A 25568-nucleotide genomic window follows, 5' to 3' on the forward strand; every position below is an offset into this window, starting at 1 on the left:
TCAGCATCCTGAGGCCAAAGAGGTTTAAGGACTTGTCCAGGGTCACGATGCTGGGATACCCACGTTGTCTTTCTGTGCCCCCTACCCTCCGCTGTTATACTTCATCACTCAGTTTCTCCACCCATGACTTGGCAATGAGGATAATTCCATTAGCTGCTCTGAGTCATGCACTCAGCACGTTTATTCTGGTTCAGTCTCTGATCATAGCAATAAAAACCCAGCAGCTGAACATCCTGTTCTGTGGTCACATGTACGGTTACACCATACCCTTACAGTTTCTAGGGAAAGCAGGGAAATAAGACACTTAGGTCAGCAGCTCACAAGCCAAGTACTGTGTCCAGTGTCCAGGCCACGTAACTAGTCAGTGGTAGAATCTCTGACCAAAAGCACACCCACTCTCAATGACTCTGTTCTGCAAAGAGCTAAGCTTTCTATGTGTATGCACTTTGTTGGCAGATGTGGCCAGCACAGAGCAGCAGCAGTCTGCAAAGGACTCCAGCAAGGCTCACGAAGAGGAGGAGGTAGAGGATACCTCTGTGGACCCGGAGGAGCAGGAGGAGCTCAGAGCGGTAGACACAGAGCCACTGAAGCCAGAGGAGGTCAAGTCGGGGAGTACGGCCCAGCCAGGTGAGTGAGTTCTGTGGTGAACACCCCCTTCCCACCTAAGCTCCTTGATTCTTGTGCTGTTGTCTTGCCTGGTCTGTTCTTTTTACGTCCTAACGTGTCCATAGTAACTCCCCTGTACATACTTCCTTTGGGAGTAGAAAGGTGGGGGAGTGGTGTTACAGGTCACTGACATTCACGGAGAAGCCCAAGTTCCAGACAAAATCCTGGCAGTCTTTCTTAAATATGTAGAAGAAAACAGAACAGTGCACATACTCCAGTTGTAACCAGAAGAGATTCTTGATTACTAGAGAAACGGTATTTTTAATTATAAAATATGCAATGTTAGCATAAAATGCAATAAAACGTTTAAAGAACTAGGGAAATGCATGTGAGAAAGTAACACTAACTTCTTACATTTTATAACTGTTCCATTTCATAACCGACCCCAAGTGCTATTACAAGGCAGTTCATTTTTTTTTAATGTATTCAACACACATGGAAAGAGAACATCAGCAATGAAATAAATGCAAATTCAAAATAACCTGCTAAATTCAACAACTGCTTCTTCTTCTTGCTTCTTCTCAGGGGCGTTAGAATCACAGACTGCCATTATGGGACAGTAAAGACATAGCTCTGTGATTAGCTCTTCCTTGATTCAAATCCAGACTTTGTCTTACTTAATTTATAGGTGGAGGCAAATTATTTGTCTTTGCCACAGCTTCCTCATCTATAAGATGGAACCATGATTTTAATTTTTATCTTTATCAGTGTTCTGCATGCACACAGTTTAATGGATCACACAGTTCTACAAGGCTTGTCAGGGTTAAACAGTTTCCCCTACTTTCCCCTCCCCAGAACACAACAGGGTGGAGAGAGAGGGGAGTTAAGGGAGTGCGAATTGGCAATGACTGTCTCAGAGAGAAAGAACACAGGGAGCTGACATGTTAATGTGCTGGGAGGTCTGAGTGACTGTAAGATTGACATGTGACTGAAGGCTCAGTCTTCATTCTGATGTTATGGTAAGTAAAATTCGGTCCTTGTGAGAACAGGCTCTGAAGAGATGGAGATGGAGACCCAAACTGTTAAAACAGAGGAAGACCAACACCCCAGGACAGACCCATCACACGAGGAGACAGAGAATGAGAAACCAGAGAGAAGCCGAGATTCCACCATTCACACAGCCCATCAGTTACTTGTGGACACGATTTTCCAGGTCCTAAAACTTTTAACAGATCACCACTTTAATAAGTTGACAATATGGAATTATAAGTTACTTTTAATTCTTAAAAACTTTATAAGCATCTGGTTGTTTGGGGGCTTCATATCATATTGATCTTTCAAGGAGTACTGTTGGTATGACACACTTCTGAGTGTGTCAAGTAACACACTGGGCAGGTGTGTGAGCACCTCTCTGAGCAGATAACACACTTCGAACAGCCAATCCTAGAGTCGCTGTGGGAGGTCTGTGTCCTTACCTGGCCACGGTGGGGGGCCTGGCCCTCTTCTCAACATTCACCAGCCTTGTGTTAGGGGCCTGTGGTTCAGTTAAGTTTATGTTGGTTAAGCAGTAAGCATTTTTGACTTAATGCTTTCATTTAGGAAGAGCCAATTAACTGAGTTTTCCCAAACTGTTTGACCTAATAGTAGTCTAGATTAATCAAAGAACATTTCTGTTATTGATACCTTCCTAGGTACTTTGGGATTTATTAATGTTCAGAATTTCCTTTTTCCATCTTACCCTCAAAAAAATGGGAAGGAGAAGAATAGTTGTCTGGCATCTTTTGTGCCATTAAATTTGCTCAAGTTTTGCATCTCTGTGGGAGTTCATACTGCAGGGAAGAAGGCAACTAAGGATAATAAATTAGTGATTCCAACCTGGGTCTCCTCTATCTGTGACTTTTCCCTCTTAGCCCTTCTTAAAAGATGTCAATGAGCTAAGACAGGAGCTGGAGAGACAGCTGGAAACATGGCAACCACATGAATCTGGAAACCCAGAAGAAGTAAGTCACTGGTCTTTTACTGAATATCTTGACTTTCTAAGATGCAGCAAACCTAATAGGTTCTTAACTCCAGTTACCTTGGTAAAGGAAAGGAAAGTGAAGTCGCTCAGTCGTGTCCGACTCTTTGTGACCCCATGGACTGTAGCCTACCAGGCTCCTCTGTCCATGGGATTTTCCAGGCAGTAGTACTGGAGTGGATTGCCATTTCCTTCTCCAGGGGATCTTCCTGACCCAGGGATTGAACCCAGGTCTCCCGCATTGTAGACAGACACTTTACCATCTAAGCCACCAGGGAAGTCCAGTATATGGAGAATATAATTTTAAAGCCTGCTTTGCCACTAGATGTACAGCTTAATTAAAACAAAAACTGATGTTTCATTTTTTAACTTCCATTCCTCACTCTGTAATGGAAGTAATGGAGGTGACAGTGGTTGAGACGTGAGACAAAAGTCTAATACTATGTCACTCTCTGAATAGACCACCAGGAGCACTGCCAGCTGACGTAAAGTGGAAGTGTAGATTAACCAAAAGTCTCCTTTTTAGTGAGCTTGCATCCTAAATTTATTGTATATATGTATACACAAATATATCTGTTACCATCATTCTCATCACATGTATGTAATGATTGCTGTGCCATAATTGACCTAAAAAAAAAATGGAGCTTTGTACCCAGGAAATAAGCACACTGTTAAGGGTGTTACTTGAGAGATTTGCCCTTGTCACTTTTGCTTTTGAAACGAGACCCTGAGAACCCATGATTTAAGTGGCTGGATCTCCTGACACCAAAGTTAACCATCACAGCTCCCTCTCCATGTGAAGGGTACACATTATGTACCCCTCATAGGAGATGTGAATAAGGCACTGATCTGGTCATGAATTCCAATCTTTTACTGCCTTATTGAAATTTCATTCTTTCTCATTGGAACTGTGAATTAGTGGCTTTGGTGGAAGAGGAGACATTTTAAACCAAGTGAATCAGCTTGCCAAGAGAAGCAAGTTGTTTTCTTCTGCTTTGCTTCAAGCCCTCATCTTGCTGTAATGACCTTGCCTGGCTCTGACATTCTAAAGGCACCTTGCATATTGTCATCACAGGAGAAGGCCGCAGCAGAGATGTGGCAGAGTTACCTGGTCTTAACTGCGCCTCTGTCGCAACAGCTGTGTGAACAGCTTCGTCTCATACTGGAGCCAACCCAGGCCGCCAAGCTGAAGTAAGTCTTCTGCACTGGGGGCACTCGTGGCTCCCTGAGGAGATGCCAGCATCACCTTTTCTGCTGAGCCTAGGACCGACCAGCTGTGGTGCTGGCGTCTAGGTGGCCATTCCTGCTGCACAGGCACCAGTGTGGCGTCCTTACCTTGTTGCCATGTTGTTGTCTCTACAGAGAAGTTTCTGTGACTAGTTAATGGATGAGGAGACTAGCTGAACCTTGGGGGTGTGTGCTGCTCACCCTCTACATGTTGGGTCACTCACTTGCTGCACGCATCACTCACCTAGATCTTTCCAAAGTGAAAGTGAAGTCACTAAGTCGTGTCCGACTCTTTGCGACCCCATAGACTGTAGCCTACCAGGCTCCTCTGTCTATAGGATTTCCCAGGCAGTAGTACTGGAGTGGATTGCCATTTCCTTCTCCAGGGGATCTTCCCAACCCAGGGCTCAAACCCAGGTCTCCCTCATTGTAGACAGACGCTTTACCATCTGAGCCACCAGGAAAGTCCAAAGGGGTGCCCAAAATCAGAGTTTTAGAACAGAAAAGAGAATCCAACACTTAACAGTCAATGCAAACTTTTTTTTTCCTTTTTTAAAAAGTGTTTTACATTTTCTAAAAGGACCTAATCATTATTGCCACATACATATCTGTTTGCTGCTGATCAAGAAGATCCAGGCAGTCTCAGTCGACAGTAATACTTCATTGTGCCAGGATACTGGTTATTTGATGTAATTGGCTGTCGGGTACTGTTACTGTGCTTTTAGCTCTAATCTTTGTTCTGTTTGGTTAAATTTAATAGAGGGGACTATCGAACTGGGAAGCGACTGAACATGCGGAAGGTCATTCCATACATTGCCAGCCAGTTTCGGAAAGACAAGATTTGGCTTCGAAGAACCAAGCCTAGCAAACGGCAGTATCAAATCTGTCTGGCTATCGATGACTCTTCCAGCATGGTGGACAACCACACCAAACAGGTAAGGAGTAGCAGTGCAGTGACGGTTGGGGCCACCTGAACGTATCTGGACAGAAAGCACTTTGGAATACCAGTTAGTTCTGAGAATGTGATACCATATTTGAGAAGACCTGAACGTTAAACAGTTCGAAAGCAATTTCAGGATGTCCCTAAGATTGTGGTCTCTTAGACTGTAGATCTTTTAGATTGTTGTATTTCTTAGCCTTGCTGTGCAGCTGTCTAGCTGCAGGGTAAGTCAATCCAACAATGTTTATTTTCCACAAAACATGATGCACTGTAGTGTTTTAGGCCATGCACAGTTTAGAATCTGAATATCTCTGATTTTTCTAAGAAAAAGTCTTCAGTATACATTTCTTTAAGTCTGTGTAGAGTTAGTGTTTTGTCAGTATTAACAGGGCTTAGGAGCCTGGGTAGAGTTCCTTACAACCCCACCCACCGTCATGGACATGGAGAGTGGTGGGAGGTTCCGCAGAACCTAAAGTCTATACTTACACTTTGCTGGGAAACAAAAGCATACCATCTAAACCTGGGTTCAAGTCTAAACTCCCCACTTAGTACATGACTTTGGGCAGGTAATTTTACTTCTTAAAAAAGGATTATAACAATACTTAACTCAAACTCATAGTTGTTATGAAGTCTAAATGAAATAACATATATAGAGCACTCGGTTCAGTGCCAGGTACTTGATACATGTTCAGTAGGTGTTAGTTGCTATAAATATCTTCTTTTCAGTTGAATTTAAATTCTAAAACTATACCATCATGTATGCATAGATTAGAATAAATAGGCTAATAAAATCTTTTATCCATGAGAGATTATGTAGTCAAAAAAGCAGGGGGAAACCATAATTTATGGACCAAGTTTCCGGAGATCACTTATATTGGGTAATGCTAAAGCAGACCTTTCCTACTACTATAACAGATACTGGGTTTGGTGCCTGTGGCATTAGTCAGGGCCGAAGACTACCAAGGCCTCTGAGTTGGTGAACAGCCATATTGATGGTGTTCCCCTGTGTGCCATACCAAAGAAATAGTGTTTCCTGTGGGACTCGTTGTATAAAGAGTTGAAAGGCATTGGTGTCAAGAATACCCTGATGCCTTCAACCCTCCGTTTTCTGTTTTACAGCTTGCCTTTGAGTCTTTGGCTGTGATTGGAAATGCTCTAACCCTTCTGGAAGTTGGTCAGATTGCAGTATGCAGGTAAAGGTGCCTTTTAATCCCTTTGGGAAACCCAACCTTTTTTGCCATGACAAAAAGTAATTCCCATTGTTTGGTTTTTCTCCTCCAAGTTTTGGAGAGTCTGTAAAGCTATTACATCCATTCCACGAACAGTTTAGTGACTACTCAGGGTCCCAGATTCTGCGGCTCTGCAAATTCCAGCAAAAGAAAACCAAGATTGCTCAGGTAAGTTGATGAGATCACATGTCTTCTGAAGTTATTTTCCGGTATGAAAGTGTAAGTCGCTCAGCCTTGTCCAGCTCTTTGCACCCCCATGGGCTATGCAGTCCGTGGAATTCTCTAGGCCAGAGTACTGGAGCGGGTAGCCTTTCCTTTCTCCAGGGGAATCTTCCCAACCCAGGGATCGAACCTAGGTCTCCCGCATTGCTGGCAGTCTCTTTACCAGCTGAGCCACAAGGGAAGCCCTTTTCTGGTATAGGAAAAACATAATTTTTAGGACTCTCTCCTCCCTAATATGGTAAAATTTACAATAGAGAATAGTCCTAAACCTCAGATTGTGTACCACTGGAATAGAATCTCCTTTGGCTTCCATTATTAAATACCATGTGACCTCTTTTTCTGTTACTCAAAGATCATTTCACTTTGCATCATTGAGTTTTTGGCTCCCTACTTTTTTTGAGCAGTTCGGAGCATTTTAGGAAAATGAACCACCTCCCAGTACGCTTATCAAGTGGGTCAAGGCCAATTTCTCTCCACCATTTAGCCTAGAGAAGTGATGTGAAATAAAGCTAGTGACTTGCTCAGGGTGGCATGAGTTCAGAACAGCGTGGGATAGGAATTCTCTCCTGATTCCTGTCTTAATTTAACTTCCTTCCTTATGCACATGTTGTGAGGGGTTTTTTGCCCTTTTTTGCTCAGTTATTTTCCTTTCTTGAAAGACAGCTCTTTGGTTCATTTGGGGAGTTATTGACTTCCTATCCCCCAGAGTTAAGTGTTTTTTTTCCCCTCTTTGGGGTTTCTAGTAGAACGCTAGTGGGGTATATGCCAGGGATACAGGTCTAGGCTTGAAATGCCAGCACCCAAGGCAAATGCCAGGGGCAAGGCTTGTCAGTCCTTTGCGGGTGACTGGAAGGGACAGTTTGGTTCCTATAGATTTGAGATGATCACTTAAGGGCCAGATGTAATTTCAGTCTCTGTGACAATGGAAAGAGTTAAATAGTTTTCTAATTGTCTATTTCTGGTTTTGGTTTAGTTTCTAGAGTCTGTAGCCAACATGTTTGCAGCCGCTCAGCAACTCTCGCAAAACGTCAGTCCAGGTAAGCTGTGTTCTTTGGTCTTTGTTAACAAAACACTTTTCTGCTCCTGTATTATTTGCAAATTGCTTGTCTCACTTCAGTGTACCCATCACCATGTTTGCAAGTGTATGCTCAATAGGAAAAGACATGAACAGGGGATGATGGGAGGTATTAAACATTCATGCAATTTTTTATTTGGTAGATTTGAGTTCATTTGTGAAAGGAAGGAGCAAGGTACGTGGAATTAAATGTAAAGAGTATTCTGTAATATTTTAGTAACAAAGGAAAGCAGAGGACAGTGTAATTTAGAAACCAGGTGATCCATCCGTGATTGATTGGGGCTTTTGCAGCACACCAGTTCTAACCCTTTCCTAAATCCTCCATTCTGATTGTACCTGTTGAAGCAGGTCATTCACGCCTCTCAACACTTGCTAATTTTCACTGAAAATATAATGTGCTAAAAATTTTTAAACATTTTTATTCACTCTTCATTTTAGAGGTCTAGTCTATTTAAGTTTTGTTTAAATGAGTCAATTTGAAGGGAAAAAAAAACATAGAATTTAGGTACAGGAAATTGACAGAAATCTGAAAGATACAGTTCCACCTTTCTGATTTGGGTACTTTCTTCTAGTGGTCTGCTCAGGACTGCTCTTTGTATACTTTATATCCATAAACATGTGTTTTCATTCTCACATGTTGTTCTACAACAAAGTTGATCTAAATGTGACATATCCCCAAAACACTATCGGGAAATTGTTTTGTTGACAGAACTGTTTGCACAGCCTTGTGTCTGCCTCACACATTCAAAGTAATAGATCTAATTGGAGACCCTCTTTGTGCCAGAATTCATCAGCTTCAGAACTGTTTGGTTTTACTAGTTCAGAGAAAGCCTGCCTAATCTGTCTTACCATGGTAGTTCTCGCCTTGTTTGAGTTTTCCCCTCCTGCTATGTGTTCCTCTCCAGAAATCGCCCAGCTCCTCCTGGTGGTCTCGGATGGACGCGGCCTTTTCCTTGAGGGCAAAGACAGAGTCCTAGCAGCAGTTCAGGCCGCCCGGAACGCTAACATCTTTGTTATTTTTGTTGTGTTGGACAATCCCAGTTCACGGGTGAGTGACTACTAACAGCCACTTTTCTGGAGATAAAGTGAGAATTCCCTCCAAGCTGTTCTATCTGAAAAATGGCCTGCATCTCACCATCATACCGAGAACTCCTCTAACACTCGTGGCATCCTGAAGGGCGCTGTTTGAGGCATCTTATAGTATGTTCTCATATAATTGCGCAATGACTCGGTGATGTAGGCATGGTTATTCCCACTCTGCAGCAAAGGACAAACACGGAGAGGTTGTAGGTAACAACTCGGAAGCCATACATACTAGAGACCATCCTCTGAACCACTCACTGTGATGACTGGTACTCTGGAGGGTCATCTCCCTCTGCACAGCGTCACCACAGGCATTGCAGCCTTTGTGACAGGCCTTATCCGCTGGAAACATAGCCAGCCCTTCCTAGGTACTTGTATCTCAGCAGTGCCCTCCTCAAAGGAGCAAGCATCGGTGGCTACATGAAAGGTATCCACAAGCAGTTCTGTTCCAGGGGAAGTCCCATCTCTCCAGGTCACATTAAGGCCTAAATAGCAAGTTGAAGACTTAACGTGAATTATTCCAAGTATAGAATAGGAAACACCATCATAGGGCAATCAGGTTTGCTCATCTACCCCTTTGCCTCCCTTTCGGTGTCCATTCGCCTGGAAAGGATACTCAGAAAGAGATCTGTCTCTTCCTTAATAAGAGCTACTTTTATATGCAGGAACCTATTGTCTGCAAAAGAGATCATAAAAGAGCTGATTTAATTTTTCTCTTCAAAATGTTTTCTGTTGCCAGGATTCTATCTTGGACATTAAGGTACCGATATTTAAAGGGCCTGGAGAAATGCCTGAAATCCGATCTTACATGGAAGAGTTCCCATTCCCATTTTACATAATTCTCCGCGACGTGAACGCACTTCCTGAGACGCTCAGCGATGCTCTCAGGCAGTGGTTTGAGCTGGTGACGGCCTCTGACCACGCATAGAGCAGGAGGAACACAGTCCCAAGTGAGACTTTTAACTGCGCTCAGAATGTCACACTGCTTGCCAGGAGCTCCCTTCTGGAGAACTGTTTCTGAACTCCTAGCTTGAAAATGGTATTTTATCTTAGACCTGATTTATAAACATTCACCCAATAGCTACAAAAAATTATCGCAACGTAAGTTTCGATTTCAGGGCCTTTATGCTCCCTGCTGTGCCTGGGCTCCGGTTCTTATAACAAACCTGGGGCAGTGAAGGAACAGCAGCAGGAGTCTCATACCTGGGGCAGCCCTGGCCCAAGAGGAGGCTGCACCCTACCCTTGGGCCCAGCTGCCTTTTCCCCTCACAGTGACCCTGGACACCACCTCGAGGAGATGCTGCCGGGAACATGGGACTGTGCCAGACCTCTGGACAAAGGACTGAATAAAGGGAGTCTCCCTTTTGACCCTGCCCTATGGCTTAGCCTTGCTAAGTCCGCAGTGTGTACCCAAAAGCCGTCAAATGGCTGAGACAGCTCCAGTTTATTTTTAGAGAGTCAGTGTATTTTCTTACCATGCTTCTTGTGAAAGGAACTACCTTCTCTCCAAGGAAGGAACCTCATGCTGCGTGTGTTCTCATAAAGCAACCAGACATTATGGGAGCCCAGATCCTCAGAGAATGACCCTCGGGTCATGTACGAAGGAAGGGGCTTTTCCCTGTGCTCCTTCACCTTTGCTGCTTCGGGAGACTATGCAATGATGGAAAGATGATTTTCCCTTTGTTTATTCCATTCTCTCAATGCCACAGTTCCTGTTGTTGTAGTAATTTATTTCTTTAGTTCAGTTTTTCTTAACAGTTAAGAGGAAGAGTCATTCCTCACATTGCTTTCAAGCTGAACTGAGCCAGGCTCATCCTGGAAAAGAAGTGCTGTGTCAGAAGAACTGAGCAGCCAAACCTCTTTTCCCAGTCAGAAATCCACCAGCGGTTTTTCAGCAGTTTTTTATTTACTTGGCCAAAAAGCAGTGCTTGAATACTTGAAACTGCTGTGTTCTATTTAAGTTCTGCCTGTCCAAATGTCCTTTTGTAGACAACATGCCAGGATGTAATCGTCCATCTCCATGTGTGTTACAGTTACACTGTGAAGTGTGCCACCCTTCTGAGGTGGTCCTCAAAGACACAGATTGCTTGTTGTTGTTTAACCAAATGTCCTAAAGCATGTACCTGAAGTTATATCATTTTTTTTTAATTCTAAAAAGCTATGCAGCTTGTATTCTGAAAAGTATTAAAAAGTATACCACGGTTGATGTCACTTATGACCATTCTTAATGGAATATGACAAGAGTGTAAAAGGTGTGCGAGGGGTCTTGACTGCTGGATCAGGCGGCTGTCACTAGTTGATGCTGTGTGTCGTGACCCTGCAACTCCGTGGCTTCCCTCAAACAGCCCCAGGGTCTGTTTCTTGTGTTCACGTCTGTGGTGGGTGAGCCTCAGCATGCTGGCCTCAGGGCAGAAGAAGGGCAGGATGGTGGACGCACACAGTGGCTTGTAAGGGACTACTCCAAGATGAGTTCTGAGTGGAAGCGATGTATCACGAGCCAAAGGCCTCTGTGGGGCCGGAAGTTTAACCTTCCTGCAGGGAGGTAACAACCCACATTATGACTGTGATGCAGTCCATCATATCTCCCTTTAATTGACAAGACCAGCTAAGCTGGAGCATCCCAGTTGGTATACCAACATGAGTGATTCCCTTGGCCCTAGAATAGCTAACGAGAAGAATTTGAGTAAGCAGGTTACTGAGGAGTGTCATTTCCAGTTTGTGCTGTGATGGGAAAAGGTTAGGAAGCACAGCAGCAAACACAGGAACTGAGGGGGTTGATTGGGAAGCGTGACATGCCTGAGTCACTGAGAAGCAGCTACTGTGGATGCTTGCTCGCTCAGTCTCTCACGTGGAACTCAGCCTTTCCGTCTGCCTCACTTTGCTCTCCCATCTCCATCCAAACCCCAAATCTTGTCAGGTCTCACTTCTAGACATTTATCTTATTCTGCCCCTTCCTTTTGCTGTCCTCTGTACTGTACTGCAGCTGGATCTCTTTTAAAATGTAGCTCAAACTACTAATCACCGTGCCAGCTTTACTCCATCATACAGCATCCTTGGAGATCTTTCTGAATTCCTGTGAAGAAGGTACTATTTGTTGTTTCTTGGCCTAGCTCCCTTGTCTTCTCTCCCAACATCCTCACCACACTATTTGATCTGCTCACAGCAAACCACAGGAGCCCTAGAATCTGCCAGTGTTCCATGTGTTCTTTGGAATTCTCTTACCCACTTTGCCTTTCTGATGAACACTTAGCTCAGATAAGGCCTGGAAGAAGAATGTGCTCCCATGGTAGGAGCCTTGACAGCATCTATAATACTACCTTAGACTTATGTCTTCCTACCCTAAGAGTGATTCTGAGAACAGAAGGCATATATGACTCAGGACAGCATTACCAGTGTCTGGCATAAGGGGATGTTTCTGGATGAAAAGAAGAAATAGTATAAAAATGTTTGTTCTCACGTTACTTTATAGATTAAGATTCTAAGATGATTTAAAGGAAAATGACAAAACATTTCTAAAGGTCATAGACAAATAGACACTTCCAAGATACTATAGGATAGTATATCTGCTTAGTGAAAACACAACAAAAACCTGGATGAAATAGCTGTAAGGGTTATTCAGACCCTAAAAGAATTTACCAAGACCATCACAAAGCCCAGGAAGATGCTGCTGCTGCTAAGTCGCTTCAGTCATGTCTGACTCTCTGCGACCCCACAGACAGCAGCCCACCAGGCTCCCCCGTCCCTGGGATTCTCCAGGCAAGAACACTGGAGTGGGTTGCCATTTCCTTCTCCAATGCATGAAAGTGAAAAGTGAAAGAAGTCACTCAGTCATGTCCAACTCTTGGTGACCCCATGGACTACAGCCCACCAGGCTCCTCCGTCCATGGGATTCTCCAGGCAAGAGTACTGGAGTGGGGTACCATTGCCTTCTCCACAGGAAGATGAATGAATGGTTAATAAATGGTGCTGAAACTATAGTTCACAACTGGAAAAGAACTTATATCCCCAATATGCTATAAAACAAAATTCTAGGTGGAGTAAATATTTCAAACATGAACAATGAAAAATTTTTAACAAGTAAAGGGAGAAGATGAAAATAATCAAAATAAGAAAATGCAATGTATAGAAACTTAAAAGCTCTATTAAAAAAAGGATCAAATTTTTTTAAATATGGCAAACTGCATATAAAATTAAAAGTCTAGGTCATCATAAAGGGACCAAAGTCATAACAATTGACAAAATAAGTGTAACTGAAAGTGACAAGGGATATTTCACTAATAGTTAAAAGGGGAAAAAAATGAATTGCTAATTAGACAAGTTTTCAGGCTTTGCCTGCATGCAGGAGACTCGGGTTTGATCCCTGGGTCAAGAAGATCCCCTGGAGCAAATGGCAACCCACCCCAGTATTCTTCGGGGAAACGACATGAGCAGAGGAGCCTGGTGGCCTACAGCCCATGGAATTGAAAAAGGGTGGGTTATGGCATCAACATCATTCACACAATGCCTGGTAATAGCCATTAGGGTGCTTACATGTGCTAGGTTCTGTTCTCAGTGCACTACATACAATACTACAGTAACAACTCTGGCAGATGCTATCAGTTCAGTTTAGAGATGAGAAAAAACAGGCGGGTACACACACACACACACAGAAGTACACAACTAGGAGAAGGATACACACACAGTGAAGTACACAACTAGGGGAAGGATTCACACACACACTGAAGTACACAACTAGGGGAAGGATTCCAAGCAAGCAAATCAAGGGGAGATGCTCAGGGAACGAACCGTTATGAACATTTAAGGCCGTATTTTAATTCGGAAGTAGGAGGGATTCCCTAACCTCTTACAGTTAATACACGCCAAGAGCCTACAGAGTGTACTGCTGCTGCTAAGTCGCTTCAGTCGAGGGAGAATAAAAACAAGTATAGGGAAATAAAAGCTTAAGGTGTAGGGATATTCGTTTCCTCATTACTAGTGATACAAAGTTCTCAAAACTGCAATGGGACAACCACCTAAAACCTTGTAACTAATGACGATCGTGAAGACTACAGCACCAGGAAAAACGCAACAGAAAAGAGCAGGGCAAAAACGAGAAGAGCAGAACACAAACTCAGAAATACAATTTTAGTAATTTTAGCTATATACACTAAATCTCAAAAGGAATAGTTTTCTTCACCATCAAAACCCTTAACTTTCATTTAATAGAACAAACACGTGTCGAGAACTGTGCTAACTGCCTCACCATTATTTCATTTTCACAACAATCTAGTACGCAGGAACTGTTATCCCATTTCTCTGATAAGAAAACAGGCTAAGAAAAGGAGAAACTGTCTCGGGCTTTAGTTCCGACCAATAGACTGCCTGGTTCTTCAGGGGGCGCACACGCTGCAGGCCGTCTCCGAGGAAACCGAGTTCGCCCCGCCCCGTCACCCCCCCCCCAACTTCCGCTCCTGCGCGCCGGGGCTTTGGCGAACCGCGCCGTCAGGACGACATGGCCACTTCCCGCTTGCCCCCAGCAACACTAACGCTCAAGCAGGTACCAGCTGTTCTCGCGGGCCTCTTAGGGCAGCTTTTCTGGGTCTGAGCTCGATTCTCTACCGCTAGAGTGGGTCTGAGGGACGACTGAGGAGGAGGCCCCTATGCGCGCCGCACTCTGATTGGCTCGGGCTGGGGGGCGGGGCTTCGCGCCCTGGAGGACGGAAGGCGCTGCGGGGCGGGGCTGCTCTCCGGTCGCAGAGGCGAGAGGCTGGCTGAGGTCTGGATCTCTAGCCCGGGTGGGTACCTCAGTGCCTGGTGACACACTATAAAGACTCCTCTGTCGCTTGTACTCTTTAAGGGATCCTGTATTTGACAAATGAGTCCAAGTAAATTTCTTGCCGTTTTCTTAGGGGGAAAAATGGTTTTCTTTCCTCTTTTCAAAATTGAGGACCAAAGAGAAAAGAACCCACTGAACTGACAATTGTGCAGCTGTAATTGCTGTTTCTTCTCTCCTGTACAGTTCATGAGAAGGCAGCAAGTTCTCCTCCTCTACAGAAGGATTTTGCAGGCAATTCGGCAAGTTCCAAATGATTCTGATCGCAAATACCTGAAGGACTGGGCAAGAGAAGAATTCAAAAGAAACAAAAGTGCCACGGAAGAGGTGAGACCAAGATCGCTAGTGAGGGAAGACCCAGACCCTTTTGTACGGATTCGTTTTTTTTTTTTAAGTTTATACGATATCTTGGAATATCTACTGAAATACCGCCAGGCTCCTCTGTCCATGGGATTCTACAGGCAAGAACACTGGTGTAGGTTGCCATGCCCTCCCTCCTCCAGGGGATCTTCCCAACCCAGGGGTCAAACCCGCATCTCTTAGGTCTCCTGCGTTGGCAGGCGGGTTCTTTACCACTAGTGCCACCTGGGATGCTTGATTAGTGAGCTTTTTTAATAAATTAATAGCTGTCTTGGAATATGTCACTGAAATGATCTATCTTGATCATTGCTCTCAATGTCACTGATTTTTCACTTAACTGGTATTTTAATTATACAGTGTTTGTTCTATCTACACTCTACAGTGGCATCACCCAACTTTTCTGTTAAACCAAATACCTGTATGCACACACACACAAAGATAAATATTACAGCATGGTAGTCTGGGAAGTATGTTTGGGATATATGAAAGCATGTCAGACAATTGTATACCCCTGATTGTTAATTCTGGGCTTTCCTAAAGTACAGCAGTTCCAGTTCTCAGTGTTAATTCTTAATTTTAACAGATGAAATGGTAGAGCTGTACCTTGTTCTACCAATTAAAACTGACCAGATTTCACTTTCTTCTACAGGATACAATCCGGATGATGATTACTCAAGGCAATATGCAGCTCAAAGAGTTAGAAAAAACACTTGCTTTGGCCAGATCTTAACTACAGCATTGTTCTGAAAGGTTTTCAAAGTCTCCATGTGTATAGTTGAGCTTAGGCTCAATTATGGGCAGCCCAAAGCCAAGTGAAACTGTTTATATGTAGAACCCTTGAGCAAAATATCAGAACATGGAGCATAGCATATCAGAGAGAGAGCCAGGAAAAGTGCATCAGAGCAATTGTCTTAGCACGGAAAAACACACCCGGTATTTTGAAAATGTTTTTGGATGTGTCAGCAGTATTTTGTAAGAAGCAAAAATACAACAGATAGTACAACAGATAGCACATAAAAAGATGTTCAATGCCATTAATCAGTCATCTGGGAAATGCAAATCAAAACCACCAAGAGATGCTATTCACATCTACTAGGATGGCTGTAATTAAAAAGGGAGGTAACTGCAAATGTTTGTGAGGACGGAGAAATTGGAACCTTATACATGGCTGGTGGGACTATAAAATTGTGCAGCCACTTTGGAAACAGACTGTCCAGTTGCCCAAAGGGTAAAACAGCATTATTCATAAGAGCCACAAAGTAGACAATCCAAATGCCTATCAACTGATTATGGACTAAGTAAAATGTGGTATACCCATACAATAAAATATTATTTAGCAAACGAAAAGGAATGAAGTATTGATTCATGCTACACCTGAATGAATCTTGAAAACATTATTAAGAGGCCAGTCACAAAAGATTACATATTGTCTAATTCCATTTATATGAATGCACAACTCAATATACTAAAATCTATTGAATTGTACATTTTACCTGTATGCAAATTCTCTCTCAATAAAGCCATTCCACCAGCACCCCCTCCTCCCGATTTTTTTTGTGTAAGTCAGTAAAGCTGTTTTTAAAAACTGTGAGGTGTAGGGCTAGAGGTGTACTGACCTCAGAGACAGTCTGGAGCTTCCTTGGAATGTCTTTCCGTGTTATCCCTCAGGGTTTGTTGAGGCATGTCATTCAGACATATCATATCTGATACTCAGAGGACTCTCTGAAGAGATCACCACAGGGAATCTAGAACTTTGTTGGAAAGAGGAGAAAGAGAAACTTAATGAACCCTTCAAAAAGAAGAGGCAGTTTCTGGATGAAACAAATACAGTTACCTTAACAGCCATGTGGAAAGTAAAATAAATCATTCAGGAAGCTTCTCAGTGCATTAGATTCTGCCCTGGTAACAGGAAAAACCAGTCTAAAGAATACACTGGATATAAAGCTGACTTCAGGACCCTTGAAAGAAACCACATGTTTAATTCAGTGAACGTGAAAGCTCACGGAAGAGGCTGGGATTGGCAGTTCATCTACAGAACAGATCCCAAGAATCTGAGCAGCACCTGAAAGATGTAGAACTTTTGCAGGATGATAAAGCTGTGTGAACCTGTGGTGGTGTATCAGTAACCTGCATCCCAAGGCCCACATTCGCGTCCCACAGCTTCAGAGGCCACAAGAAAAAACAATTCTGAATACTCTTCCACAGGGGAATGTGGACATTTTAAATGCTTGCCTGAGCCAGTTTTTATCTAGATGTACTTTAGGCCAGCCATCTGATGAACAAAAGGAAAAGCATTTGTGAACAGTTTCTGAACAAAGAACAAACTTAGAAATATTTACCCTAAAAAAAAAAAGAAATATTTACCCTTTTCTCTGTGTGGCATGATTGACATACATACGCAAATACAGGCTGTCTCTAGTTAATCTAAAATCTTGAAGCTAAAAACCATCCTTTGTGAAGTGTGGCAGTCAGTGACTTTGATGTTCATCCTAGCAGTGGTGCATGTGGAAGATGTTAGAGCATTTGTGGTTTGTATTTGCAAGAATCAAAATACCACAGGCTCCCCAAGAAAACCTGACTTGGTTTTAAGTAGATAAAACACATGAAAAGTTGAATTTGCATCTTTGCAAAGCTAAGATCATTCTCAGGGATAAGCTTTTCCCTCATTTCTAATGAACAGTTTGACTTTATGTGTTCACTTACAGCTTTATCTCCTCTAAATTATAAGTCTGTTGTTTAGCCTAAAGGAAGATTTATTTAGCAATTTCTTCTCACACATCAAACCTTGGTCATGAACTACGAAACTGGCCAAAAGAGAACTGCTGGTGAAACATTTAATTCATCAGCTTTATCACTATTTTGGATTAGGCAAATGAACTTTCTGGGTGTTCCCTGTAAACTAGTTGTTCAGTCACTAAGTCACGTCTGACTCTTTCAGCTCCATGGACTGCATCACGTCAGGCTCCTCTGCTCCTCTGTCCACTGTTTCCTGGAGTTTGCTCAAGTAACTGCCCGTTGAGTCAGCGATACTATACTATTGTTTGAATGTTTTGTTCCCAAAGTTTAAGGTCTGAACGTTCCATTATGTGTAGCAACTACAATAAGGGCTTCCCCCATAGCTCAGTCGGTAAAGAATCTGCCTACAATGCAGGATACCTGGGTTTGTTTCCTCGGTTGGGAAGATCCTGTGGAGAAAGAAACGGCAATCCACTCCAGTATTCTTGCCTGGAAAATCCCATGAACAGAGGAGCCTGGTCTGCTACAGTCCATGGGTTTGCAAGAGTCGGACACGACTTAGTGACTACACCACCCATCACCACTACAATAAATCAGTCTTTTTATATTATAAGTTTTTTAACTACAAAAGCTTTCTAGCACATGAAAAGTGGCTAAGGCTATTATTTATATTTCTGACTGCTCCTATGTCATTTCCCCCATTTCAGTGTGCTATCAGTCTGAACTGCATGGCACAGGCCTTGCTGCAGATGTGTCTGCTGGGACAGATGACTTTCCAGTGTTCGAGGAAGGCAAGACATCCTATTTCCTGGAATTTGTATTACTGCAATCACGCCTCTCCTCCACTTAAGCTGAGCAGCGGAGAGCCAAACTTAAATAACTCAATTATCTTTTATAGAAAAGTAAGAAAAATTCAACTAAAACAACCAAAAGGAAGCAGCTTACATCTACATTGAAAAAAAAAAAATAAGGATTATGTAGAGTAAGGCCCGAACAGGATCAAAAGCTAGCTGTCATTCCCTCAGGCTGTTTCCTTCCTTCAATCAGACTTTTGAGAAATACCTTAAGGATTAAATGAAATTTACAACTTCTGTTTCCTGAGAAGAGTAAGTCACTTTTACCCAGTCCATTTTGTTTGTTAAAAAAAGCGTTTTGCTGAACAGTGTCTTGCTTCTGTGTGTCATGGATTTAAGTCAGTGTGTTCACATTTAGTCACATTTGGCTAAGTGGTACACAAATATTTTTCCTTAAAATGACGGCTGAAAAAATACTCTTCATAAATTTCTCATTGGTAAAACATATTTAAAAGGCCATTAGGCTTTTTTTTTTTAAACTGATTTGTCCTTTAAGTCTTAATTGATTGGCTTTTATATCATAGGAAATTTAGCTTTTAGAAACAGTTTGTTAGTAAAAAAAAATACATTATCTTAGCCTGCACACAATGAGGTTTTGTCCCCTTCTCATTTGTTCAGTATTTTCCAAAAGGTCAACAGTTTAAAGAAAGCATTTTGTTTAAGCTTACACTGAAAAATCTTTTCATGTTACAGCAGGCTTAAAAATTTTTTTACGTTTTCATGCAGTATACCTGATCTCTCCTTTAAAAGCAAGTGTATTTAGTCTAAATTACATTCTTTTAAAATCAAGGTGAAGTGTGCCTAGGTGAAAGCACTCCTTCAGGAACCATAAAATTTGGTCAACCACACAAATGAAAATGTAGGCTGAACAAAGTATTCTCACTTTCATTCTTTAAATACGGGATATTTGCCATAATGTTGAAAACCATATTTAATGCTTGGAAGAGAGATAAGTTCAAGGTGATAAAAATATTAAATAGAATATAACATACCTCTCAAGCTTCAACTTTTGATGAATCAACTCTTGACTGAAAAAAAGAAGGTATAAACATGAAAACACCCCTTCATTTTGGGCTCCCAAAGTCTAAAGTAAAATTAGAATATTCAATTTATCACAGATATTTACTACCCTCAATGCAATAATGCACTAACAATTAAAAAAAATACTGCAGTATTGTACATCTTTTCTGTATTTTACATCATTTTTCCCACAGCTATTGAAAATTCCAGCCTCAGTTTGAGACACAACCTACATGACTGGTCATAAGTTGTTAATAGTTCTGCTTCTTAGGAAAAGCACTATTGTGGCATTTGTTCATTTCAGCCAATAGCACAAGGGAAAAAAAACACACGTGGGAGCCTTAGTTGAGTTTTTGACAATGCTAAGGTACAAAAACAGACCAAACACAGTCGTTGAAAACACTCCTGCATTTGTCTTGAGCCGCTGTGATCTCTGAGTTAGAAGCCGGCTGACCCTGTTCGGTTTCCTGGCCTCCACTGGCTTTCCCTTCTGTGGGAAATAAGATCCACACAATCTGCCCTACTAGGTGCACTTGACCTTTCATGTTTCTCCCTGGTCTCTTCCCTGACTCTGATGGAATTTTCCGTTCACAGTAAGCTGCCTGCTTCTGATGGACAGGAGTTATATAATCAAAATACCACCAAAGCATTAAAATGGTTTCAGCGTTTCTCAACAGGGATACCTCACAAGGTAACAGATCTCTGAATGGGTGAGAATAACTTCTACTTGGAACACGACTTACTGATCGTCTCAGGATTTCAGTATCAGGCAGCTCTCAATAGACTGATGTTTCCTGAGGAAGGATTCTGAAAAGGTTTACTGATACCTCATTGGGAACAGATTTAGAAAACTCAAGGTACCACGTGACCCTACAGTGCTGTGATGCTGCACTGGGAACAAACAGGGAAACGGAGAGAGCAAAGCGCCCCTACAGTTCTCCATCCAACGAGAGTCTCGGGAGAAGTCGTCTGCCCACCAAGTAGTAGAGGAACAAGATGAGCTCACAGACCTGATGATAAACTTGAAAGAACACCAAATTAATTCCTTGTCCAGGTTTCAGAACGATGACATACATCTACATTTATTAGGAACGCCTAGATCCATTGACTGCATTTAAAAAAACAAACCCAAAACAATTGAGCTTGAGGGGCAGAGTACACAGGGACTAAATGCATACTTTGTTTCTCTGGGTGTTCCCATGTCAAGAAGTCACATTTTTCTCTTTGGCTCAAAGAGCAAAACTTTATTCAAAATTACAGACAACAGTACTTGGTTCCTGTGTTTATAGAAATAGAATTGAAGTTTCTATGCACATATGGAATTTTGAGGAGATGAATACAATGCCACATTCCAAAGGACAAGAAGCTTGAAAGATAATTCAGAGTTTCAATATACTGTTACTTTTCAACTTTGTACAGCCCACAGAGCAGAGTAAAAATCTAGGGCTCCATGATGCTGGAGAATCAAAGTCAATTTATTGAATTATTTACCTTGACATAGTCACTACAAAGCAGTGGGAAGCTTTTGAGGTTCCTCAATGACAGAACTCAATTCAAAATGAAATACTGTATTTATAAAATGCAGACCAATAAGCTCAAATTCAGGAAGGTGCTCTAAGATAATTTGGCTGGGAATTAGATTATAAAAATTTCAGGTAACTGTTATGGGAATTTTTTTCCATTAATCCACTTGAAAATCACTATGATTGACTGTAGTATTTCTATATTTTGGCTGAAAGATACAAACACCATGATCGAATGATCTGAACCTTTCTGAGTTCACTATTAACAAACATTTTCAGTGCTATTATGCCAATTAACATGTTATTTAAATACACTCTGACTTTTCAAAACATTTTAAGATATACTGCATCTTGTGACATCATGAAAATCCTTCTCCTCAAAATTTGTTTGATGAGTTTTCCCCTGGTTAAAATGTCAGCATCTTGAGAATTATGAACTTGCGGGAGCGAGGCTGTCTGGATCTTGACATTCCTCAGCATGTCTATTACAGCCCTTCAGAGAGACACTCTGTCCAGGCACAGCAGCTGTGTTGCTATGAAGGACTGCTTGATTCGAGTTCACAAGGATGAATATTTTTTCTTGCTTTTCATTTACATTATTTCATATTGGGAACATTAGGGTTTAGGCTTATACATCCTTCAGTTTCTTAGCATGGCTCTTTAATTTGAGCTTTTGAACTTCAGATGAACTTGGGCTGAGGTTTTGAGTCTATAATGAAACCTGAAACCAAGCACACTTCCCCTGGTTTCAGTCTAATTGTTGAAGTCTTCATAACTTCAGGGTGTAGGAAACGTGTGTCTGGCACATTTTAGAAATTAGTGTTTTGTTTTTTTTAAAGGCAAGTTCTGCTATATGCACAATAACCGACACCTTGGACATCGCCCTTCTGCAGCTGCAGGACAGGAGATCCTCAAGGATCCTTTCTCAGGCCATTTGTTTTTTCATTTGTTCAGTCGCTCGGTCGTGTGTGACTCTTCGCAGCTCCATGGACTGCAGTGCACCAGGCTTCCCTGTCTTTCACTGCGGGCCCTAGTTTTCCTTCTGTACCTTAGTCCTTAGTTTAGCAAGTTCCTCCTCTAAACTTTTAATGTGTTCCTCCAGCGTGGCCTTGTCTTGCTGGGCTTTCTGACTGGCTTGGCTTCGTGCTTCTTCAATCTTCCTTTCATACCACTTTTCCATCTGGGTGGAAACAGCCTCAAAGAAATACTGGGTGAGCTCCAGCGCTTGGGAGGTGTCTCGAACGTGAGGGGCGGTCTGCTCGCCGCCTGCTGCTGAAGGCAGGGGCTGCCCGCCGGCAGTGCTGACTGCTGGCTGCTGGCCTCGGTGCCTCGTCTGCCCACTTTTCCCAGACTTTTTGGTCTGGGTGCCTCTGTCAACACAAGGCCCAGCCTGTGGATCGCATCTGGCTGTCTCTTTCAAGGGGAGCGAGGCTGTCTGGACCTTGACGTTCCTCAGTCGGGAGCCCGTACAGTCCGAGGAAGACAGCTCCTGCTGCTGGAGTCTGTGGGTGGCGGTGGAGCTGAGGGCCTTTTCCTTGGGCCTGACCACCTGGGGGGAACTGTCCGAGGCTGCTACTGGGCCTGCAGTCACCACTGACTGATCCACACCTGGTTTTGGAAGGAAAACAAGAGTCAGAGTGAATCTGTGTTCATACAGTCACTTGGGCTGGCATTTGAGAGTCTTGGGAATCCTGTAAGCCACCATCCTCTCAATCACCACCCGCCTGTGCAGCTTCTCCCATCCTTTCCTTCTGCTTCTCCCTGGATTATGATGTTGGCTTGTCAGGGCTTTCAGGGGTACTGTGTTAGACCCACTCATGGCATCTAAGCCAAAATGTTGCTGGCCCTTCCTATAACCTGTCTCAATCTACACGAATTCCCAAGTGGCTGAGTGGTAAAGAATCTGCCTGCCAATGCAAGAGACACCAGTTCATTCTTGGGTCAGGAAGATCCCCTGAAGAAGGAAAAGGCAACCCACTCCAGTATTCTCGTCTGGGAAATCCCGTGGACAGAGGAGCCTGGTGGGCTACAGTCCGTGGGGTCACAAAGAGTCAGACATGACTAGGTGACTAAAGAACAACAACAGTCTACATGAGAGGGCTCTGGGTACCACTTCCTGATAGTTAAGGATGCTACATCTCACTGTATGTCCTAAAGCAGAGCTGGGCACTTACTGATGAGAGTAAGCACCCTTACTGATGAGAGTAAGTCTCTAATTTCTGGGCCTTTCCCACACCAGAGCCCCAGTTACAAGTTCCTTGACCCAATGTGGAGAGGTGGCCCTAATCCCCCTACCCAGAGCTCTGTGACAAGTTCCATAACTAGTCCCAGCATGAAAAACTTGCCCAGGATTTTCCCCACCATTAAGGCACAAAGATACAGAAATGGTCCATGGTAATATGAAATACACAACACATCAAAATCCCCCATGAAGGTCTAATTACTAAGGCTGTGCATATCCTCAAATGATCATCATTGAGTATAACCACTGAGCTAACCTAGTGGTACTCTGCTAAAAGCATCTCTTATCCAGCACCTGGGGCAGCTTCGATACATGATCTGTGGTTTAACGAGGCTGTACAGGAGATGTAAAGAGATGTGGGTTCAATATGGGTTGGGAAGATCCCCTGGAGGAGGGCATGGCAACCCACTCCAGTATTCTTGCCTGGAGAATCCCCTGGACAGAGAAGCCTGGCAGGCTACAGTTCACAGGGTCGAAAAGAGTTGAACATGACCAAAGCAACTTAGCACCCATGCAGAGCAGGCCAAAGGTAGAAGGCTGATCAAGGACGAGAAAGGGAAAGAGGTGCGAGGGCGAGTGCCCTGCCAAACAGACAGGTCCCCTTCTCACCTTAATCTTTGGGTGTCTACTTTCACGCTATTAGTACTGCACTGCTATCACTGATCAGCGATTCTTTTATTCCTTCATTCAACAAAGTTTTGAACACTTAAATAAGAGTACTTTATTATTAAATAGCAACAGCATGGTCCTGGCCCCTACAGAGTTCATGCTACAATCTGGTGTTTCATGCAGCCCTATCACACGGGCTGTCTTCAGATGTAAGAAGAGAGCTCGACCTGGGGTTTCATCACCTTTGGATGGAGGGGCTCTCTCTGCATGCTGGTTACCTGTGGAGGACTCGCAAGTGGACGGTGTGGATTTAGTCCTGGAGGCCCTAGAATCTCCAGAAAGCTTCAGCTCCAGATTCTGAATCTTTAACATGCACCAGGTTTTTAATTCATCCACCAAGGACATCTAAAAAAATCCCACAAGTTAGTCCACAAATCATCAGGAGACTTTGATACACAGCTTATGAACTAAAGCCTCAAGAATGGACTTTTCAATTATGATAGGCTATTATCTAGAGAAGTCCCAAAGTTGTGGGCTACCTGCCTCCCACAGGCCACACAGCCTTCTCTGTGGGCCCCCCAAAGCCTGGGATTCACCTAGCACTCAAGCTGATAGCTAACTATTATCTTCATTAAGTGACTTAGAGGCATCTTAAAAGCAAACACCCAGGTGGTGCAGCGGTAAAGAATATGCCTGCCAATGTAGGAGACCCAAGAGACTCAGGCTCCATCCCTGGGTTGGGAAGATACCCTGGAGGAGGAAAGGGCAACCCACTCCAGGATTCTTGCCTGGAAAATCCCATGGACAGAGGAGTTTGGCGGGCTAGTCCATGGGGTCGCAGAGTCAGACATGACCGAGCACACAGCACATACAAACACCTAAAGCACGTCTGGCTGCTTAGGGGCACAAACTCACACTCACAGGAACTCATTTCGTGTCTGCCGTCCTGGGTAGTCCACACATTCTGAGGGCAGGAACCAAGTTTTGTGCGACAACAGAGTCACAGCCCAGCAGAAGCACAGTACACAGCACTGACCCTGGGCGGAGCCCACCTTTTCCCCAGCACCTTCTACAAACTGCTCAGCCTCCGCCTCCTACCAGCATATTCAGCCACAAACAGGAATCGAACTCCAGGCTCTTTCCTACCTTCAGGTTATAAAAATGACACGCTCTGTCATGCAAACACTTTTAGAGGATCTGGGGATTTTCAGTGATAGGTCTGAGTCCCTTGCCTCAGGGAGAATTGTGGACAGGACAGACAGATGCTGGTTTTCACCTGCCGTTTCTCTCCCTCGTGCTTCTCCGAGTCCGAGTGCTGCTGCAGGCGGTTCAGGCACTCCGTTCTCTCTGCTGAGAGTCGCTCCACCATCAGCTTGTCCAGAACCCGCATCTAGATTCAATGGGCAAAGGGGATGTTGTGACTGAGATGATCTAAGGATGGGCCCTGATGTCTTCACTCCTGAGATGAGTAAGGGGCTTAGGGGTACCAAGCAGGGGCCAGACAGAAGGCAAGCACATCCCACTCCTCACCCTATTCTTTTCGTGTGGCCCTCATGGAACTCTAAGTTTTCAGAATTCCTGAGTATGTTTCTGTGTAAGCCAATGCTGCTTTCTTTTTCTCATTTAAAATCCTGAGTGGGTCCAGAGACTATAAATACATAGTAAATATACAATTTGAGCCAATATATTCCATGTCAGTAAAAGAAAATTTGTACGGGCCTTTGAAAATTATTTCCAAGACTATAATTACAAGGAAAAACTATTTCAAGGAGTATAGAGCTATCCCAATTCCTCTTTTTAAAAAAAATTTTTTTTAATAATTTTTTAAAGAATTTAAATTTAAAGAAATAAAAAAATATTTTTTAAATTTTTTTAAATTTTATTTATTTTTAATTGAAGGATAATTGCTTTACAATATTGTGTTGGTTTCTACCAAACATCAGCATGGATCAGCCAAAGGTTTACCCATGTCCCCTCCCACCTCCCTTCCCATCCCACTCCTCTAGGTCCAAC

The 25568-nt window shown here is 43.1% G+C and overlaps 3 protein-coding genes across 13 annotated transcripts in view; 2 read left to right on the forward strand and 1 right to left on the reverse strand.

The window, feature by feature from the left end:
• Positions 1 to 10610, forward strand: part of MDN1 (midasin AAA ATPase 1) — a 140144-nt gene extending 129534 nt beyond the window's left edge. Inside the window, exons 93-102 of one of the 2 annotated variants that reach the window (XM_005210876.5) lie at positions 457 to 627; positions 1656 to 1819; positions 2517 to 2606; positions 3699 to 3814; positions 4611 to 4785; positions 5910 to 5983; positions 6073 to 6187; positions 7215 to 7278; positions 8222 to 8364; positions 9139 to 10610. In XM_005210876.5, the coding sequence (XP_005210933.2) occupies positions 457 to 627; positions 1656 to 1819; positions 2517 to 2606; positions 3699 to 3814; positions 4611 to 4785; positions 5910 to 5983; positions 6073 to 6187; positions 7215 to 7278; positions 8222 to 8364; positions 9139 to 9327 (1301 nt within the window). In that variant the 3' untranslated portion in view covers positions 9328 to 10610. The remainder of the gene's footprint in view (positions 1 to 456; positions 628 to 1655; positions 1820 to 2516; positions 2607 to 3698; positions 3815 to 4610; positions 4786 to 5909; positions 5984 to 6072; positions 6188 to 7214; positions 7279 to 8221; positions 8365 to 9138) is intronic. The other variant, NM_001206168.3, reaches the window with a different exon arrangement.
• A 3228-nt stretch (positions 10611 to 13838) lies between these two features.
• LYRM2 (LYR motif containing 2) lies at positions 13839 to 15918 on the forward strand. The gene is made up of 3 exons (NM_001113310.1): positions 13839 to 13935; positions 14398 to 14538; positions 15221 to 15918. The coding sequence occupies exons 1-3, from the start codon at positions 13891 to 13893 to the stop codon at positions 15299 to 15301; spliced, it is 267 nt and encodes an 88-aa protein (NP_001106781.1). The 5' UTR covers positions 13839 to 13890; the 3' UTR covers positions 15302 to 15918.
• Positions 15919 to 20236: 4318 nt separating this feature from the next.
• Positions 20237 to 25568, reverse strand: part of ANKRD6 (ankyrin repeat domain 6) — a 182793-nt gene continuing 177461 nt past the window's right edge. For 9 of the 10 annotated variants that reach the window (XM_010808503.3, XM_010808501.4, XM_010808496.4 and 6 more), the window contains 3 exons: positions 24832 to 24945; positions 23834 to 23960; positions 20237 to 22312 (listed from right to left, as the gene is read on the reverse strand). In XM_010808503.3, the coding sequence (XP_010806805.1) occupies positions 21735 to 22312; positions 23834 to 23960; positions 24832 to 24945 (819 nt within the window). In that variant the 3' untranslated portion in view covers positions 20237 to 21734. The remainder of the gene's footprint in view (positions 22313 to 23833; positions 23961 to 24831; positions 24946 to 25568) is intronic. The other variant, NM_001205477.2, reaches the window with a different exon arrangement.

This window comes from Bos taurus, chromosome 9 (assembly GCF_002263795.3).
Source record: "Bos taurus isolate L1 Dominette 01449 registration number 42190680 breed Hereford chromosome 9, ARS-UCD2.0, whole genome shotgun sequence".
Taxonomy (NCBI): domain Eukaryota; kingdom Metazoa; phylum Chordata; class Mammalia; order Artiodactyla; family Bovidae; genus Bos; species Bos taurus.

Excerpts from the sequence above, each read along its gene's own strand:
- LYRM2 (NM_001113310.1), top strand. The coding sequence starts at position 13,891 with ATGGCCACTTCCCGCTTGCCCCCAGCAACACTAACGCTCAAGCAG. Across the intron at positions 13,936-14,397 it reads CAACACTAACGCTCAAGCAG|TTCATGAGAAGGCAGCAAGT; the intron begins GTACCAGCTGTT and ends TCTCCTGTACAG. Across the intron at positions 14,539-15,220 it reads ACAAAAGTGCCACGGAAGAG|GATACAATCCGGATGATGAT; the intron begins GTGAGACCAAGA and ends TTTCTTCTACAG.